The sequence below is a fragment of the Micromys minutus genome (assembly GCF_963924665.1).
Source record: "Micromys minutus genome assembly, chromosome: 2".
Classification (NCBI taxonomy): domain Eukaryota; kingdom Metazoa; phylum Chordata; class Mammalia; order Rodentia; family Muridae; genus Micromys; species Micromys minutus.
The window spans coordinates 83,975,058-83,994,269 of NC_137971.1; the positions used below are offsets into that span (position 1 = coordinate 83,975,058).

The 19,212-nt window shown below is 46.8% G+C and overlaps 1 protein-coding gene across 2 annotated transcripts in view; it reads right to left on the bottom strand.

Moving 5' to 3' along the window:
* Positions 1-19,212, bottom strand: part of PARVA (parvin alpha) — a 149,327-nt gene that overhangs the window by 78,851 nt on the left and 51,264 nt on the right. The window contains exon 1 of one of the 2 annotated variants that reach the window (XM_080913256.1): positions 4,017-4,099. The exons of the other annotated variant lie outside the window; for it this stretch is intronic. Within the exon in view, the coding sequence (XP_080769382.1) occupies positions 4,017-4,044 (28 nt within the window). The 5' untranslated portion in view covers positions 4,045-4,099. Of the gene's footprint in view, positions 1-4,016; positions 4,100-19,212 lie in introns of those variants that run through there. 2 annotated transcript variants of the gene reach the window in all.

Consider the following 19,212-nt stretch of genomic DNA (forward strand, 5'->3'; position numbering starts at 1 on the left):
GTTGTCTATTGGACATGACATGGATGTTGTTCTCGGGAACTCACAGCAGCTATAGCTACCCGCACGAGATCAAGTCATCATGATCGGTGAGTCAGCAAGCCAACAAGCCTCCCTGGACTCAGTAGTGAGTGACAAAAAAGAAGAAAATGGGGAAAAGACATGAAGTTAGCAGGAGACTTGTTGGGGATACTAGAAAGGGGGAGGAAGGTAGAAAAAGAGAGTTCTGGGTGGATATGATCAAGACTCACCGCTTACTTGAATGAGCTTATCAAACAATAAACAGAGGATATGCTATTCAAAGAAAAGGAGGGACTAACATGAATCTTTGGGATTCGACTGGCTGGTTTTCAGTCAGAGTCAAATAAAATCTCCTAGGTATCTAACCTGTGACCCATGGACATCAATGTATCCCAGAATGACTGTGAATATGTCCACCACAAAATCATAAATTTATTTTAAATGTTCTGAGGGTTTCTGTGTGTGTGTGTGTGTGTGTGTGTGTGTGTGTATGTATGTGTTTTAAACACAATTGCACAGCTCTTAAGCCTGAACACTGTCAGTACAACACCATGGTGCAGTGTCAGAAGGTCAGACAGAAGCACAGTTCCCCAGACCTACTCATGTAGCAAGGCTTCTGGACCTCTTGGTACCAGCCGAGAGTGGAACGGTCAGTCTAAATATCCACTTCCATCCCGGCAAAGGCTAACCATGGCTAATGCAATAAGGCCCCGCTCATTTGCAAAATGGAAGCTGAGGTTCCCCAGCCATAAGGGCAGCATAGGAGGAATCCTGAGAGTTAGACCTTCTACGCAACCCAGGGACTGGGCCCAAAGGGACTCTAACTGAGTGACCATTTACACGTGCCCGTTGGATCAAAAGGCATGCAGTACCCCCTGCCACAGCCCCTGTCCACCAACTACTTTCCATCCTAGACTCATTACTATTGTTTTTTAGAGACAGGGCCTCACCATGTAGCCCTGGCTGGCCTGGAACTCACTCCGTAGAGCAGGCTGGCCTTGAGATCACAGAGATCCACCTGCCTCTGCCTCCCGTGTGCTGGGATTAAAGCTTGCAGCACCACGCCCAGTTCTGTATCCAGTCTCATTTATCCACCTTCTCTTTCCTGGCCCATGAGGACCCAGGAGACGTACCATCCCAGATTCCACCACCCCTACTCCCTTCCTCTTCAGAACTGGCTGGGCCAACCCCTAGCCCAGACTGCCTCTTTCTTCTTTCCTTCCTTTCCTATCCTACTTTCTCTAGAATAACCCAACACATTTACGGAGCAGTACCTGTGGGTGTTGTCCACAGTGAGAAGACGAAGAAAGGTTTTGAGACCTAATTCTGCCGCTGACCAAGCTGCCTTAATTTTGGGCAAATGACTCAACCTCCGTGAGCTCATCTGTGAGAGGTGGGTGGTAACGGCTCTGCTGGGAAGGTTTCAGGTGAAGGCTAAGGATGACGTCTCTCACCTGGAGCTGGAGAAAGAGCAGGACTTCGGCAGATACGTGCCGAATGCTGGCTAAGTTCATGAGTTATGATAAGGTCTGAAGTATGTGTGCTGAATGAATGCTGATGGAAGCAGAGCCCAGGGTGCCACATCTCTTGCCTTCCCAGCAAGCTCACCACTCTAACTGCTCAGCCACTCCAGCTGTCAGGAACCTCACCCCACACCCACTGTCTAACTCACAGCAGAAGAAAGCCTCCTCCTTCTGGTCTGGAAGGAGACTTGGATGCCAAGCACGGCCTATCTTCACCCCACATGTCATCATCTCTGAACGGCTCCAAGCCTGCTCCTCAGTTCTCCTTAGTTCGGTTCGCAGAGCACAAGCCTGTCCTGTGTCCCAACAGCATGCAGTGGAAACAGAGAAGCACTGGCTGTGGGCTCTTCTCACACTGCTCCTATCGAGTGGGCGTGGCCAAGATGGCCTGTTCCTGTACCTTGATGATGCTGACAGTGGCTGCTCTTACAGTTCAGGGGAGGTGGATGGACCTCAGTTAAAAGTTAGAAGGGTGCAGGTGAAGGAGGGCAGAGATGCTTCTGGAAAAGGGAGACCCAGAAATGGGCTGTGAAGGATGGGTGGGAAGTTGTCTGGCAGAGGCAGGGAGACCATGTCCTGCATTCCACTCCTTTCCTGTCCTTTCTCACAGACCCTGTGCCTTTCTTCTTCTTTTGTTTCTCAAGCCAAAGAAAAGACTCAGCATATCTTCTTTTTCTTATTTCCAAATCATTACTGACTAGTACTTTGTAAAAGTCAAATAAGTTAGGGCCAGGGAGATGGCTCAGTGGGTACCATGCTTGGGGTACAAAGTTCCATCTCTAGAACCCACATAAAACCAGATACAGCAGTGCACACCTATACCCCAGTATTCCAGCAGCAGGACAGAGGCTGGACACGGAAGAATCCCTGCCAGCCCCAGGTCAACCAGCTTGGAGTACACAGTGGCAAACAACAAGAGACCGCGTGGAGACCAAGGATGTGAGGGCGCTCTGACAAGTCACCCCATTGGTCATCAAGGTTGATTGGGACTAATCTGGCTGCCCAGGAGAGACTGCCTTCTGCCCACAAGGGAGAAGAGTACCAAAAGGAAGTATGCAGAAAGCAAGGGCACAGACCACACACTCTGCCGCTTCAGCAACTGTTACAAAGGTCTCTTCTGGGATTGCAACAATGTGAACACAGCAAGCCTCAGCTACCAAGGGCCACCGCAGTGGGATGGGAATTCTCATACTGTCTACATTCTGTCTACCAAGAGCTCCAACATAAACTCTGGAGTCCCTTTTAAGTCATTTTTTTGCTTTCACCTTGAATTTGTTACTGATATATTCAATAACTTTTCCCTTTGGCCCCTTCTCTCCTGCCCAATCTAACCCTGCATTGCTTCAGATCAGGGTCCTATTCACGCAGCTGCCTGCTGAGAATCTTCCTCCTCTCCATCCTGCAATCAAAACGTCCATCTGTCATTTGTTTATTTGTAGACAGAGTCTCACATAGTCATGTGTAGATGGGGATAACAACGAACTGACTGTCCTGCCTTCACCCTGATGTTGCTGGGGTTACAGGCATGCAGCACCTCATCTGGCTTTATGTGGTGCTGGGATTGAACCCAGGGCTTTGTGTATGCTAGGCAAAACCTCTGCTGATTGAGCTACATCCTTAGTCCTCCAAAATACCTTTTCAATTTTTTCCCAATCCTGTTCCATCATGTTCTCATTAAAAAATACTCAATGGCTCCCTGGTGTCTCTGGTATTGATTTTCCTTAACTACTGTCCACAAAGGCCTGTATGACTTGTTACATACTTTATACCATATGCCGTTTTTATGCCCAGCAGTCTTTCCAGGCCACATCCCATCTACCCGAGCCCCACTGGCCTTCTCATCTCTACAACTCTTACTGCCTGATATCCGAGACACCTCGGTGCAAGACCATTAATGGAGAGCCTCGAAAGGGGCCGTGTGGGGTTCCAGGGGCCTGAGATCTGGGGCCAGCTCCAGGAACCTTCCCAACTGTCATTCTCTTGCAAATGTGCAGGAAAGAGGCTATAAGTAATCGTCAGTGAGTTGGCAGGTGACGTCAAGCTTATTGTTTAGGGCGGAACAATGTCACCATACCAGCCTGATCGCCTACTAAACTACGTCTCTGTTTTCCCACTGGTACATTATCTCTCATCCTCAGGAAGGGATGATGCCATTTCACAAATAATAACAGAGATACAGCTGGGAGAAACCAGTTCCCCAAGGACACACCATGGTGGGAGGAGAGTAGGCTTGAGGTACCAAGAATAATTCCAAACGCCGCAGAATTTCCATGGCCCAACCAGCTTGTGGATGGCTCAATCTTCCAGGATAGAGCCCATCTTCCTGGCAGATAAGAATATGGAGGGTCACCATGGCCAGCCAAACCCTGCTCTAAACTCTAGAGACTCAGACACCCACCCTTGCCATCCCCACCAGAGGAACACTTTTCCCCCAAAGACTCCCAATAGACCACAGACCATCACTGCCAACCTCACCAGCCACTTGTGGAGGTTCCATTCCCATGTGCTGAGTTAGAAGCCAGCTTTCAGGTGCAGCCTTTGGAGCAGCCAGCCTGCTGTACTTCTTGCAGGGATGTGATGATTGTGAAGAAACAGAAAACAGAATGCCACTGGGTGAGTGGAGCAGATGGAGAAAAGAGAACCCAAGTAACCCTTATCACAAGGGCAACAGAAGAGAACTCAGAACGATGAAGAAAGATCTGAGAGTTGGGAGGTGAGATCTCAGAGTGGATGTAAGCAAGGAGGTGTCTTTCTGGATGAGTTTTCAAGGCAGGTGATTAAAGGAAGGAAACATTGCTGACTGGGAAGCCCAGTGCGTGCGTGTGTGCACGCATGCGTGTCCAGGGGTAGGGCTGGGAAGTCAGGTTAGCAGTCTCAGTTCCCAGCTGACCTGAAGCAGGCTGGCAGAAAAGACATTGGAGGTGGAGTGGGTGAAATCGGAGACACCCCCTCTTGTCATCACCCCGGTGATGTATGGCTGGAATAACCAACTGTTAACTGGGCTGGGTTGGGAGGACACCAAGGCTCTGAAGAACGGAGGGTCATTAGTTGGGGTCCAAAGAAGGCTCATGAAAGATAAAGAAGAAAGATGGAGAACGGTGATATCAGGGAAGGCTGATATTCAGGCCTAATGTGATCCACTTAGGACAAGGAAATGGAGTCATGGGCTGAGTGGCTCTCACGGGCAGGGAGGTAAAGAAGGCAGAGGATCCAAGGGAGACACATGGGTACGAGGAGTCAGGTTCAGCAGCAGCCAGGGTGGGTGAATGGTTTCCACGGAGACTAAGATCCCATGGTTTTTGAGAATGCCAAGAACACCTCAGCTCCTAAAAATCAGGTGTGGGTGCACACCAAGTACCCCAGCTTCTGGGGAGGAGGTGCTTCAGAGGAGAGTGATCTGGGTGGATATATGAAAAAGCCTGAAGCTTGGGAACGATGAGCTGTTAGAAGGAAGGCCCAGGTTTTTTCATAAAGCATGCTAGGAGTGGGTTAAGCATGGTGGGGAGGATCCTGGCAGCAGAGCCAGGACTCCAAAGAGAAGGAAGCGGTTAGGGAGGAGTATGGGGCTGACAGGAGGAAGTTATTGTGTGTGCACGTGTGTGTGTGTGTGTGTGTGTGTGTGTGTGTGTGTGTGTGTGTGTGTGTGTGTATTGGGGGTGGTAAAGAAGACAGAAACTACATGTGGCCAGAGTAGGGCCCCATTTCATGGTAGGCCCTACAAAGAGAGAAGATAAGCCTATACAGTCCACTTGTTTTTGACATCATTTTGTTTTCAAGGGTAATTTTGACTCTTGGTTCCTCCAAAAGACCAGAAGAAGCAGGGCTCAGTCACCTGAGTGGGTCTGAAGTAAAACGCAGCAAGTCCTGGTCAAGGGAGGGCAGAGGAGGAAAGAACAGAAAACAAGAGGCTGTCTAAAGCCTATTGTATGACTTTCCCCCAGAGGCTTTAAGAGGGTATTTATGCTTTGGTAATCCTGGAGAGCCCCGCAAAGGAAAGTGTGGGCCTGTCTGAACATGTCCTGTTCTGTGCTGGTCTATGCCAGGCCCTCAGCTCTTAGTAACTCTTAGAAACACGTTCTGGGGACCAGGCAGGACCCATCCCTGGTTAATGTGCCACCCTGCAGCTGTGACAGCAATCAAGCGAGGACAGTACAACATTCTCCAGCTCTCAAGGCCCCTCACCACACCCCTTGACTCTTGTTGCACAAAGCAAGGCTGCGGGATGGCTGGCCCCACATCACGCATCTGGGAAAACCACTCCTGTGCACCCTGCTTTAACCACTGGTAAGACATCAGAATCTGACAGCAGCCTGCACACAAGTCTCCAGCTGCCTGGGCCTGGGTTCTGATAGAAGGGAAGCCAGTTCTGCGCCTGCCTCACATTTCCCTCTCCATTTTTATCTGCGGGATCGGGTGTGCGAGAGAGGGGAGGAGAGAGGTCTGCTAACAACAGCTTCCCCATGGTTCTTGGTTACTTACATCTGTGGTCAATTTTCCACACTTTATTCCATAAAAGGTAAATGAGACACGGTACTTGCAACAGGATAATCTAAACAATGAGAACCATGGTACTGTTAAAATCCATCTGGCTGATCACGCCCAACCCCACACTTTTAACTCCTTGAGGAAAGAAGGATTACCAAAGCAGAGGGGGCTTGAACCCTGGTCTGGATCTTTTCCTTCCTGTCAGTTGAAAGGGCCCCCTCTGCGGGCTCTGCCAACGCCAGTATTCCTCCTCGTTCTAAGCCGGCCATGGGCGAAACAACTTGTAAAACGTTTCTTACCAAATGCTTTTGCTCTTCTTTCTCTTTAAAAGGAAACATTAAAAGCTTGAGAGAGAGAGAGAGAGAGAGAGAGAGAGAGAGAGAGAGAGAGAGAAACTTTCACACTGTCCAAACTAAAACATTCAAGAGCTCCTCCTTCAAGCCAGAGGGTTCATTTACATAATGTTAATTTCCAAGGCAACACACACACACACACACACACACACACACACACACACACACACACAACACAGAGAGTGAAGAAGCAGTGTGACTGTTCTTTCCTTTTATTTGGGCTTACACATTTCTCTGGCCATCTGTTATCTGAGAAAATTGCAAACTCAAATCAGAGATGGGAAAATTTGTGGAATCAGACCGGTGTGGGATTTTTAAAATTCTTATTCTTACTCTCTGGGCGGGGAGCTGAGGATCGGGATTCCGGGAACGCTTCTGATGGGTACGGTCACTGAAGAACCGGAGCTTGGTATTTCCCTGAGGTGCAGTGGTTCCCACCTGCAGAAGGAATTTGACCTTTGACCTAAAAGTCCAGAAGGATTTTCATTTTGCTCCTTCAGAACAGCAGCTTCCCCCAGCTCCCTCTGAGGGTATCAGAACCACCAGCACAGTTCCGGCTAATACACCTTTTAATTTTCGAAACCATGCTTGTCTTCCAGCCAGCTCATGTGTCCCAGCACCGGCCACTGCAGCAACCACACCCTCCCCACTATGTAACCACAGGGCCAGCCTAAGCAATCTCTATTGTGGGAATTGGTTTTTTTGGAGGTGCGGCTGAAAATAATGCTCAGATAAAAAGGCCCCAACACGACTGTCTAAAGTAACCACTGGAAATATTAATTCTGCTGGTCCTCTTTGTAAAGAAAAATTTATTTTTATGTGTATGAGTGTTTAGTCTGCATGTATGTCTGTGCCCGTGGAAGGATGCCTAGGAAGTTGAGTGACAGACAGCTGTGACTCATCATATCTGTGCTGAGAACTGAACCCAGGTACTCTGCCTTTGACCACTGAGCCATCTCTCCAGCTTCCCCTTTTTAAAGGCATTCTGGGTCTGGGGAGATGGCTCAGCAAGTAAAGTATTTGTATTAGGATCAGAATTTGATCCCCACAACCTATGTAAAAACTAAAAAAATAGCAGTTACCCTAGGCATAGGAGCATTTGTAATCCCAGCCCTGGAAAGCAGGGACAGGTGGCTCCTTGAAGCTCACTAGCTAGCCAGCCTAGCCCACTTGGTGAGTTCCAGGCCAGTGAGAGACGCTGTATCCAAAAAAGGTGGTTGGTATCTGACAAATGGCACTTGAAGCTGACCTTTGGCCTCCACACACACGTTCACTTGTGTATGTGCATTTGCACGAATTTGTAGACTCGTGTGTACATGAACTCGTGTGTACATGAATACACACACACAAACACACACCAAGTATGGAAAATCTTGATAATAACAGAAAAAAGGTAACATAAAAACCTGCTAGGACACCAGTATGCTTAATATTTTGAGAAACTTTTTGCCATCAAACTCAGCATGACCAAGGCCTACATTTCCCGAACTATTCCCTTCTCCTTTGTACTGATGAACCAATTGCATGTCATGTTGTGAAGCTGAGCTCCCACCTCGGGGATGAGATGTAGTTACCACCTCTGTCAGAGATAAAAGGCCATTTTGGCAAGTGTGTTTGCTAGCTCAGTTGGCGTTCTGGTCATCCTTTTTTTACAAGAAGAAACTGTCTTGCTGAATTATTTTCATTTTGTCTGTGCCTTCCTTTGTAAAATAAACCAGGGTCATTTCCTCCCCAACAATGTTTACATGATTCAAATTGGAGAGATGGCTCAGCATCCGACAGGGCTTGCTGCTGTTTCAGAGGACCCAGGTTCAGTTCCCAGCACCCAGATCAGGGAACTCACAATTTCCTACAACTTGAGCTCCAAGACATCTGATGTCCTCGTCTGACATCCACAGGCATTCACACACACATGCACACACAGACACATAGACACATTTACACACAAATAAAAATGAAATAAAAATGTAAAAATAGATATATCCAGGGCTGGAGGGTTGGCTCAGTGTTAAGAGTGCTTGCTTCTCTTGTAAAGGGCCCAAATTCAGTTTCCAGCCCAGATCAAGGAGCTCACAAGTTAACTGTAAGTCCAGTTTCAGGGGATCTAATGCCCTTTCCTGGCCTCCGCAGACTCTATACCCCTGTGCATAAACATACAGATATACATGTTTATACGTGATAAAAAAAATATATCCACATGATCAAATGTGGCTCTTTGTTGGCCAACCTGCTCTTGTGTGTGTGTAGTTTTGGGTGTTGTCTGGGTGACTTGCAAAGATTCTACTTCCTGCCTTTCTCATCTACCTCCAAGTTGACCACCTCCTCTGGCTGCACAAAATAACTGAGAGTTGAAGGAGTTAAGTCACTAACAGAACCCGTGGGAGACAGAGCATTGGACCCCATGATCATAAATCTCTTTCAAAGCAAGTCAGACTGCATTCTATTCAGACTCTCTAAACTCGGCTTTCATCGTCGGTGACATAAAGTGATATTTACGTCTGTCCCAACGCTCTCTTCGTTTCCCAACACGTTTATCTCGGGAAATGACAACAGGAAGACACACACCCCACCCCAAGCACACCTGTTATTCTTTAAAGGGGGGGTGTCTTAAGGAATCAGGCTAAGTCACTGAATTAACAGGCTTTTTATTGGAATTCACCTTTAATATAAATTCTCAAACATCTGTAAGCAATATTTTATAAAAGTGAGCAAGAAAACAAATGGGGGGGGAAAAAAAACCCATGACTTAACCGTTACTCAGCTACAGTAGGTAGTTTCACAACCCAAAGCAGAATAGGGCAAGATTTTCATGTAACTGAAAAAATGATTTTATTATGATATGCATCATAAATATTATGGATGTGCAGCCCCTCTGAAGAGCTTACTCCTTTAGAGATAGTGGTGTCTGTGGCTTTGATCAACATAGGTGACTCCAGTGTAAGCCAGCGTCTCTGCAGCTCTAAGGACCCTGGCTTCAGCCAGAGCAGGGAAGGCTGGGAATTTCCAACGGGAAGCTGAGTCGGAATGACGTTGAAGTTAGAAACACAGAGAACAGGGAAAGTCCAGGATGGCCCAACTCTCAGCTGGGTGAGGATGAGTTGGCCTCATCGAGGGGACAGGTGTGCCTTCCGGGGCTGGTAAAAGCACCCAGGGATCTGTGTAAAGGAACTGAGATGTGAAGAGACAGGAGGGGACCCACTCAGGCATAGGAGGACAGAGATGATGAGGAGCAGACATGCCAGAGAAGCGCTTAGGATTTTGGAAGCCCTGGGTTGATTGTAAGCACTGAGTTCTCTACTGGAGACAACATGGATCCCACGGGCATGAAAGGGGCTGGTGACTTCCGGCAGGGACTGCAGATGGGGGCTGAGTACACAGTGTTAGCCAGTCAGAAGCACAAGACCCTGAGGGTGTGAGCAAGGGACAGGTATGAATTATTTCTGGGTTCCTCTGGCGGCCAGCCTGTCCAGTGCCAGGGTCTCTGTCCTTGTGTGCTGGAGAAGGACTCTGAGGTGGCCCGCACAGGCAGGGGTTGGGGTGGGAACTCTGGCTGGACATCTGGACAGCTATCTACTTATCAACTTGTGTAAGCTCTGTCTCCAGGGAGCCAGCCCTGGAGTAGGGCCATCAGGCTGCCCCACCTACCTACCCCCTCCCGTGTGTGTGAAAGGGATATTGATTGTTTAAATAAAAGTAGCCGAGGTGGAGGAGGCTGGGGCTGGGCAGGAGGAGCTTGTACTGGTCACATTTCTCAATAAACACTTGCTTTACTGATAAGCTTGGCCTATGTGCAGTGAGAAATTCTGTTCCTTTGTGTTAATAGCATCAGAGGGGGTTAAAGGTAGAAAGATCATCGAAACTTATCAGGCAGGTTTGGTCTGCTCTGAGAAGGTGAGGTCAGGGGTCAGGAGGTAGTCAGTTACCTTAGGGTAACTCATTTGATGGTTGCCCTAGGGAATCTTTCCCTAAAGTCCTCTGCTACAGCGATACACAGCTAATCTGCCTGCCTGCCTGTCTCCTTGGTATATGGAAATAAATGTGAAATGTGCAGTTACTACAGAATTTATTACATATGTATGACTACAGAACTTACTAAATCACCATTAGGATGAACAAGAAAGACACATTAGAATCGAAACCCCCACCCCCACTAATACCCCCCTCCCCAAGACTCAGAAAAGAGGTGGCCTCTGCTAACTAACTGTGTGTCTCGGAGGGCACGGTGAGGAAAAGTCCATAGCTCTTAACCTAAGGAGATTTTTGCCTTCACTGGGAATGAAGGCAGGGCGTTGAGCTGCCACTTCTCAGGCACTACATGTCTAGGAAGTCAATTAAACAAGCTAAAATACCAAGTTAAAAACAAATTACAGCACCTGATGCTCCTCACCTACGAGGAGGGTGGTGTTAAGGTTTACATTTCAAGGCTTCCGGTCGATAGCCAGAATCACAGAGAACTGAAACCTGTTTAAAAGCACTGTGATCCTCACATTTAGTCTGATCACCTAGAAAGCTAAGTGCCTGTGGAGTAGGAAGTGCACACAGTAGGTCAACAGAAGACGATGACCCTGGGCAGGACAGCAAAAGCATGTGATCTGAGCATGCCGCTTAGAGGAACACGTAGTTTAAAATTTATAAATTGTTCGTGTTTGTAATTTTCCATTTAACATCTTCAAACTGTGGTTGGCCATGAGAACCTGAAACTAGAAAGAAAGAAACTAGAAAACTGCTGATTAGAGGAGGCTGTTGTAGCCTTTGAAAGAAAGGTAACACATGCTCACAATGTAACATTTTGTTATTATTATACTGGAGATTATTTGCATGTTCAAATCAATAGAACAGAGAAGTAGCTCTCCTCCCATTATACACTCGGGGGTCCTGGCACCTTAGAGATGGGAAAACTGTGCATGGGGAGGAGTCCTCATCCGTGATTGAGTCCTTGTTTTGTTTATCTAGACTTACAGAAGTAATGGAGGAGACGTCAGCACGGATTAAACTAAAGAGTGAGTCATGTCTGCACTCACTATACTGTGAATAGTATCTCAGGAGGAGGAACACCATCTCCCAGCATTTGAAAGCTGTTGTCAGCTGCAGCACAGGTGAACGAGTTAAGTTCTGCACACTGGTGATGAAGCAGGTAGATGTGACTGTTTAAGGAGTATCAGAAGTCCAGGTGAAAAACCAGGGGTAAAAAACAAGCTATTATATTTCTTTGTTTACAGTGCTGGGGAGTCAAACTGAGGGCCTTGCGCATGTCAGGCAAATGCTTCATTATAGAGCTACATCTCCAGTCATGGGGAATTTCGTGTGTGTGTGTGTGTGTGTGTGTGTGTGTGTGTGTGTACATGTGCTCTCTCTCTCTCTCTCTCTCTCTCTCTCTCTCTCTCTCTCTCTCTCTCTCTCTCTCTTTCCCATCTCTCTCTCATATGTAGACTTATATCTTGACAACCTGATGGAGCCAATTCTCTCTTTCCACAATGTTGGTGGCAAGTATCCTTGCTGTGAATTATCTCATCAGACTAGATTTCTGTTTTGGGGCTAAGGTCTCTCACTAGGAACTCACCTAATGGGCTAGGCTAGTTAGTCAGTGAGTCCTAGGCAGACCAGTGGCCTGTCTCTTACCTCTCCATCTCTGGGATTACAAACACGTACCTCTGCATCCATCTTTGTTACATGGGTTTCTATCGCTTTACTGACTAAGCCACCACGCCAGCCCTTGCACTGGGTTTTTGAGACACAAACTAGATCTTCCTGGCTCAGCCCTCCAAGTGTGTTGGGATTACAGTCTTAGCTGCACACCAGGATACAGCAATACACGGACTGGGTAAGGATGAGTGGGTTTAGGGGCAAATTCTAAATGGTCCAATCACGGCGCAGCTGCAGCACAAGCTACCAAGCTAAAAGAATGTTAACAAAAATCAGCAAAAACACTCACTCTGGGTCACAGTATGCACAGAATTCACTATGTGGAGGAATGGAGATTTTATTATCGCTTGTGAAATGTACGCTACGTAGCTTTTATGTTAGGAAAGTTATAATAAATTTATAGACTTGTTCCTACACATAATTTTTTTTCCTGGAAATCTGGTCGAACATTTACCAACACGCAACTGAAAGATCGTGTGTAGAAATTCTGGGCCTTGGGGAAAGAGCTGTTCTCTCATTTTCGTAGCTGAGGGGACAAAGGGCTAATACAGTTTAAAACTCTCAACCCCGTGCTAGACTAGAAGAACACAAAATGTGTTCTCTCTGCCAATCCACAGCATTGACCTCTCCCTCTAATCCCTGTGGTGCCTTCCGCTTTTATTCACGTACCACATAGGGGGAAAAAATGAAACCCTTGTGTTGATTTTTCAACAAGTAACATTTTATACTGATGTCCCATCTCGACTTGAACAAGGGTCAGTCACACAAGCTTCCATTGGGCCTTTTAAGGGTGCCTGCATGGACATGTGCTCACAATGTATTTATTCCCTTAGTCAGTTGCTCCCCTTGTATGAAAAGTCTCAGAGAATCTGGGTACCAGACATGATTCCAACCAAGATTTCTGGGCATCTCCCAGCGCTGACGGTGATGGTGATGTGTGCTTTGCTGAGTACTGAATCCATGCTAGCTGCTGCATTCGGTCCAGGGCCTGCAACACTCAGATACACTACTGTCTATGCATAGGTGGCTCCTGCCCGGAGACTCCTTGTACTGTGCAGTCGTTTCTATGGGAGACTCGTTAAGACTTAAAAGTTCTTAGAATTTCCTAAGAAAGACTCAGGACTTCTTAGTAGCCACACATCGTTGGAAACACCTCATATATTAACTTGTGGCTTTACTTGACTCACAGGACTGTTTGTTAGGTCTGTGGGAAGGAGCTATGAGACAACTAAAAAAATAAAAATAAAAAGACTCAGGATATTTCTGAGAGGAGGCTTGTTAATATTCAGGATGCAAACAATTCAGAAACCTCAGGAAGTCCCTGAAATGAACAGATGCACCAAGCCCTTCCTCTTCCAAATTATATAAGCTCTAAGGTCTATTGAGAAAGAGAGAGACCAGATAAATTGCCTGCAAGTTGTGCAGAGAGCTCTAGGATTGCAGCTTTCGTGGGCTGTCACCAATGCTGGGGTGGCTTTCAGTTTTTGCATCATCCCTGCTCCTGTAAGTAACCCCTCACCCACACTTCTGTTCATGACGCCAATAAAAACTCATCGCCTCACCAGGATGAACACCGGTAGTTTTGTTTGTCCCCCTCATCTGTCTTCCCAGTAACAGAATCCCATAACACCGCGAGACTACGCCTTGCTGAGCTCAATCTCCAGGCCCCAGCCCCGGTCTGGCTTAGGAACGGTGAATGTGTGAAGAGAACCTGGTGTACACATTAACGTTCCATCTTCTCTGCTCTTCCTTCAGTTTTCTCTCTTTCCCTTATAAAGTACACGGACCCTGGCAAGTGGCCCTAACAAGTACATCAAAGACTTGTCGTGATCTGGCAAAAGCTTAGTGAACGTGGATAAACTTTGCCTTTCCCAGCTTCCTGCCCACCTTTGGCCACTGCTATAAAGACACCCTCCCATCTTCTCCTAGACATCACCTGCCACTCATTCCTGAAGGGAGGTACCACCAGCTGCAGGGAGTCCTGTTCCATCACCGGTGAGATTTCTCCCAGGTCAGGGGAGGTATAGAGAAGAAGGCACAGGTAGAGATTGCCTGCTCTGGTCTGCCTTTCCCAACCTACTCACCCTATAGCTTCCTAGGTGTGCACTGAGCACAGGCACAGGAGCTCCCCAGATGGCTCGCTTAATTTTGCAGTTTGAGAACCGAATGGCAATGTACTTCTGACCAAGGCCATTTGCCTGCCCAGGAGACTCAGAGGTAGTCACAGAGCAGCTGTATGTGAAGATTTTTGTCTAAAATGTAATGTTTCATACATCGAATAGAAGCTTCTGTGCCATTTTTGCGCTGCCCTGTTGATAATCCACCATGATAGAAGTTTCTAGACACTTTTAAAAAATGCCCTCAAGCACCAAGATCCGCCTTTCAAAAAAGATCTTCTGTGGCAAGAATCATTTCCAAAGCCCATTGTTCAGAAGGCTGAGCAGAAAAGCCACACAACAAGGCCAGTGTTGGTAGCTGTCCAATGTCAGTTTGCACTGAACCCACCACAGATTTGTATTGACGGCTTTATTTTCCCACCCCAGGCAGGGGTCTGAGCAGGGTCATGAAGACCGATCAAACTTCAGCAAGCAGGGAAGGGAAGGGCAGGTGGAGGGCAGAAGCCCTCCCGTCAGACTTCACGACAATAAATTGCTGACCAGTCCCATTAGCTCATGCTTGTCACTGTCTCCGTTTCAGCCTGGTTAGCTAATGCTGCAAGGAGTTATGGGTAGTGGTCTAGAGAAGTGACAAACTTTCAAACAGCATCTCCTTTCTGGTTTGCTATTTCTACTGTGTTAAAGTGGCAAGGGTTACCGTGGGATTTCGCTCCTTGTCCTGTCTTTATTTCCCCTTTCTGTGCTGTGATATAGCTTTGGTCTTTTTGTCTCTTCCTTTAAACTCTACATTAATAAAAATGTACCTTCAAGGTGTTTCATTTCAGACTAAATAGATCAAATTTATTCATATCTGCACATATTTCCCCATCCTCTGCCACCCTAGAGTGTCTGTTTTTCTGCGGTGATATAGCACGCCAAGCCCAAAGCTATGTATGACCTTTCACCTTCACTACAGGAAGGGCCTCTGTCTGCCTGCTCCCATACTGACAAACTCCACCAGCCACTCAAGGCCCCAAAGATACAGTTACATAGCCAAGTGGGAGCCCATGTGTAGTCTCTGAAGGCTTGAGATGATCTGAAATTTCCTAGTCCCTCCGTAAACATTCTGGTGACACTAGTTGCCTTTCTTCACCAGGCCTTAGTTACTCAACTGAAAACTGAGCTGGAGCTTCCTTTAAAGGCCAACTTTGCTGCGTAGGGAATTCAGGCCTGGGCCACGTGGGACGCTGTTTTTGCTTTTTTAAACACAAACAAATAACAATGCCGATACCATGTGAAGCCTCAGTATTAAACGAGCTAATCCGTGTTTATTAGGTGGGTACTATCAAGCACATAAGCTAGCGCAGAAAAGCTGTCACGGCTAAGCTGTAAAATATCCCTGCAATCTCACGTGTTGATGGCTCAGCCCTGACTGTAGTGATTAGAGGCAGGGCTTTGGATCTGAACTGAGGATTCTCTCCTAAGCAGTGAGTGAACCCACTGATGTACTCACAATCTGACAGCATTATTAGGTGGGGCCCTTTGTGTCCATCTGTCTGTTCTGACTGCTGAGGGTGAGCAGCTTCCTCTACCGTGGGTTATGGCTCCCTTCAGGCCCAGGTCAATGGAGCCAGTCTACCATGGAGAAAGCCTCTGAAATCCGTGACTCTGAATCGATCTTCCTCTATATTGTTTTTCTCAGGCATTTATATCATAGTGATGTAGAAAATAGACAAGCGGCTAACATACAGCATCTTGGAAAAGATACAGTCAGTTGGTTGTATGTTAGAACCCAAATGGCCAAGCCTGGGCCACTGGACCCTTTCTATCAGATCGGATCCAGCTCATCTCATAGAACTCCACCGTGACTCACGATACTCCAGACACACACTGGCTTTTGGCTGCTTCTTTAAGTAGCAATGCACTCCCACACTTCAGGACCTTCGCATGTCTCAACTAAAACTGTCACTTCGTCATCTGAAGAGCTCAGGGAGCAAGCCAACTGCTTGCTCTCTCCTTTATGGTACTCGGCACCAGTTGTGGTTATACAGCAATTGGTTGCTTTGTTTGCTTAAAACCAGCTTCTGCTACTGGACTGGGAATACTATGAAACCAGGGAAGGCACTCCCTCCCTCTCCCTCCCTCTCCCTCCCTCTCCCTTCCTCTCCCTCCCTCTCCCTATCTCTTTCTCTCTAACCCTGAAGCCTCCACACTCAGCTCCTGGGAGCTACTCAACAGCTTCCTATCCCTTGAACGGAAGAGGATGGGTGGACAAATTAGACAGCCTGGAAGGTAAGCGCGGCCCCTTGTGGAAACCCTTTGTTTCTTTATCCTAATGAGTCCACTAAAGCTAATCTAACCCAGTTCCCTAAAAGCTGATGAAATCCACCCCTGGCCAGAATCTGGGTTTTGCCTGAGAGTAAGGTGAGAATTACTGGGTCACCCACTGCCTACTCACGGAGGGTTTCTGAGCCTTCGCCACATACTTAGCACCACAGAGCAGCTTGTGTTAAATAAATAACCAGACCTGAAGCCTCCCTCCACCCTGTCCCTACAGGGATGCTGGACCCAGGAGACACACATAATGACACGGGAGACAATTAGATAATAGGACACAGCTAGGATAATTATTTACCATGGTGAGTGACACACTTAGAGAAAACACTGAGACATGGCAGAGAGATCACCTGGGGTTACTTAGAGGAGGCTGTTCTCAGGACCAGGGCAGGTATGGGAAAGTCATCCTCTGCAAAAGGCTGGGAAAGGCCACAAGGGAAGGTTCCCTGATGGAGTTGTGTCATTGACCTAGATGGAGAGTCCAGTGGGGGAAATGCTACAATCTCACAGGGGCACCCCTGAGACTCCAGGAAGAGGGGAGGTGATAGCTTTTAGGGGGTTTTGTTTGTTCTTGATGAATTATGGGATATCTGCCATCTAGCATGTAGCCTAGTGTTAACTAGTCAAGGTGGTATATATTCAACTGTGCTGCTGACAATCCATGTACACACACACACACACACACACACACACACACACACAGACCCTCCACACACACAGAGAGAGACAGAGAAGAAAATAAATAACAGGTTTATCTTAATTGTTTAAGAAATAAAATAATATCCTCCAAAAAGTACAGGGGGGAAAAAAATCTCAAAATCACTTACCAGCAATCTCACAAGGACAGAGAATTAACACCATTAAGGAAATAGTTCAAAACTTGTACATGAAATGTTTTGAAACAGAAGATTATTCTGAGGGGCTGGAGGGATGGCTCAGCAGTTAAGGGCACTGGCTGCTCTTTGGAGGACTTGGTTGGTTCTAATACCCTAATGGAAGCTCACAAACAGCTGGGATAGCAGTTCCAGGGGATCTGACTCTCTATTCTGTTCCCATAGGCATTGCATGCATGTGTACTATACATATTCACACACACACACACATGCATACATATATATACATATATACATATATATATAATTAATTAAAACAAATCTTTAAAAACTGTTTTGTCAGATGCTAAGCCATCATAACATCCAACTAACTTATCCCTCCTTCCTTTTTTCCTTTCTCTTCTTCCCTCCCTCCATCCCTTCGTTTCTCCCAATCATTTTTCCTCAACTTGGGGATTAAATTCCAGCCTTCCACACACTAAGCAAACATTCTACCTTCTTAGGTCCTTTAAAAGAGAAATTTGAATTTCAAATAGGATCTTGCTAAATTCCCCAGGCTGACCTTGAACTTGTAATCTTCCTGCCTAGTCTTCTTAGTAGTTGAGATTATATACATGTATCATTTCCAACATTAATTCTTTAAAGTCAAAAGATATGGTCCCCCCCCCATAAAGTTAGAGATGGTAGCTGCCAAAATGGCTCAACGTGGCTTAAAAGCACTTGATGCCAAACCTGATGATGACCTGCATTTGATAGCTAGGACCCATATGGTGGTAGGAGAGAACAAACTCTTGGCTTCTGACCTCCCGCACATGTGACGTGACTCCCACATGCTCCTCCCCCAGCACTAAATAAAACAAAAACATTTTAGCATTGTAAAAGTTTACAGATTTAAATATGACCTTTAATAGCAGTTTTCATGAGTACCTTGATCCATTTTCTCTTGGTATCACAGAACATCACAGACTGGGTGTCTTAGAGAGAAATTTCTTTTTCGGGGTTCTGGTGCTGGCGTCTGGTGACTGTCTTCATGCTGGGTGTAGCATGAAGCACAGCAGAGAGCCATGAATACCAGGTCTTTCCTCTTCTTCCTCAAAAACCCGCCGTTCACCTCTTGGGGGTCCCATCCTTATGATCTCATCTAATTCCGGTCATCTTCCAGGCCCTACTTCCCACTAGGGTCAACATCCTCAGCAGGAGAGAAAACTGTTCAGACATGAACTAAATGGAATCTCAAGGGCCTGAAGAGAGAGGGCAGGAGAAATAAAAGAAGCTGGGTGGCTAACAGCTTAGGCAAACCCAAGAAAACCAAACCAAACCAACCAAAGATGGATTCATGTTCCAGAATATAGGCAGAAACTCTGATTTAAATTTCACCACGGGGGCCGGAGAGATGGAGATGGCTCAGGGATTAGGGGTCCACACGGCTGTTCTAACAGGCCTGAGTTTGATTCCCAGCACCCAGCTGAGTGGCTCACAACCGCTTCTAGGGGATCTGATGCTTCTGGCCACCTGGAACACTTTCACTTATGTACATAGATCCACCCCACTCACACACATATAATTAAACATTAAAAAAAAAAAAAAACTTAAAAAAAATCCCAACACAGTTGTTGATCAGACAGGCACCACTCCAATGTCTCTGCCTCTAGTTCCCAGCCTGCTCATCCTAACTCCTCTCGGAACAGTTGCGGTTTTCTTTAGAGCCACCCACATATCCCAAAGCACTGTTGGCTTTGTCTCATCTATCCCTTTACAGGGTCTCACTGTGCAGTAGCACTGACTGGCCTAGAACTCACTAGGTAGACCAGGCCGGTCTTGAACTCACAGAGGTCTGCCTACTCCTGGGATTAAAGGTGCCTGCCACAAGGGGCTCGCTGCCTGTCTTATCCACACGTAGCGCTGCTTTCCTTCTCTAAACTTT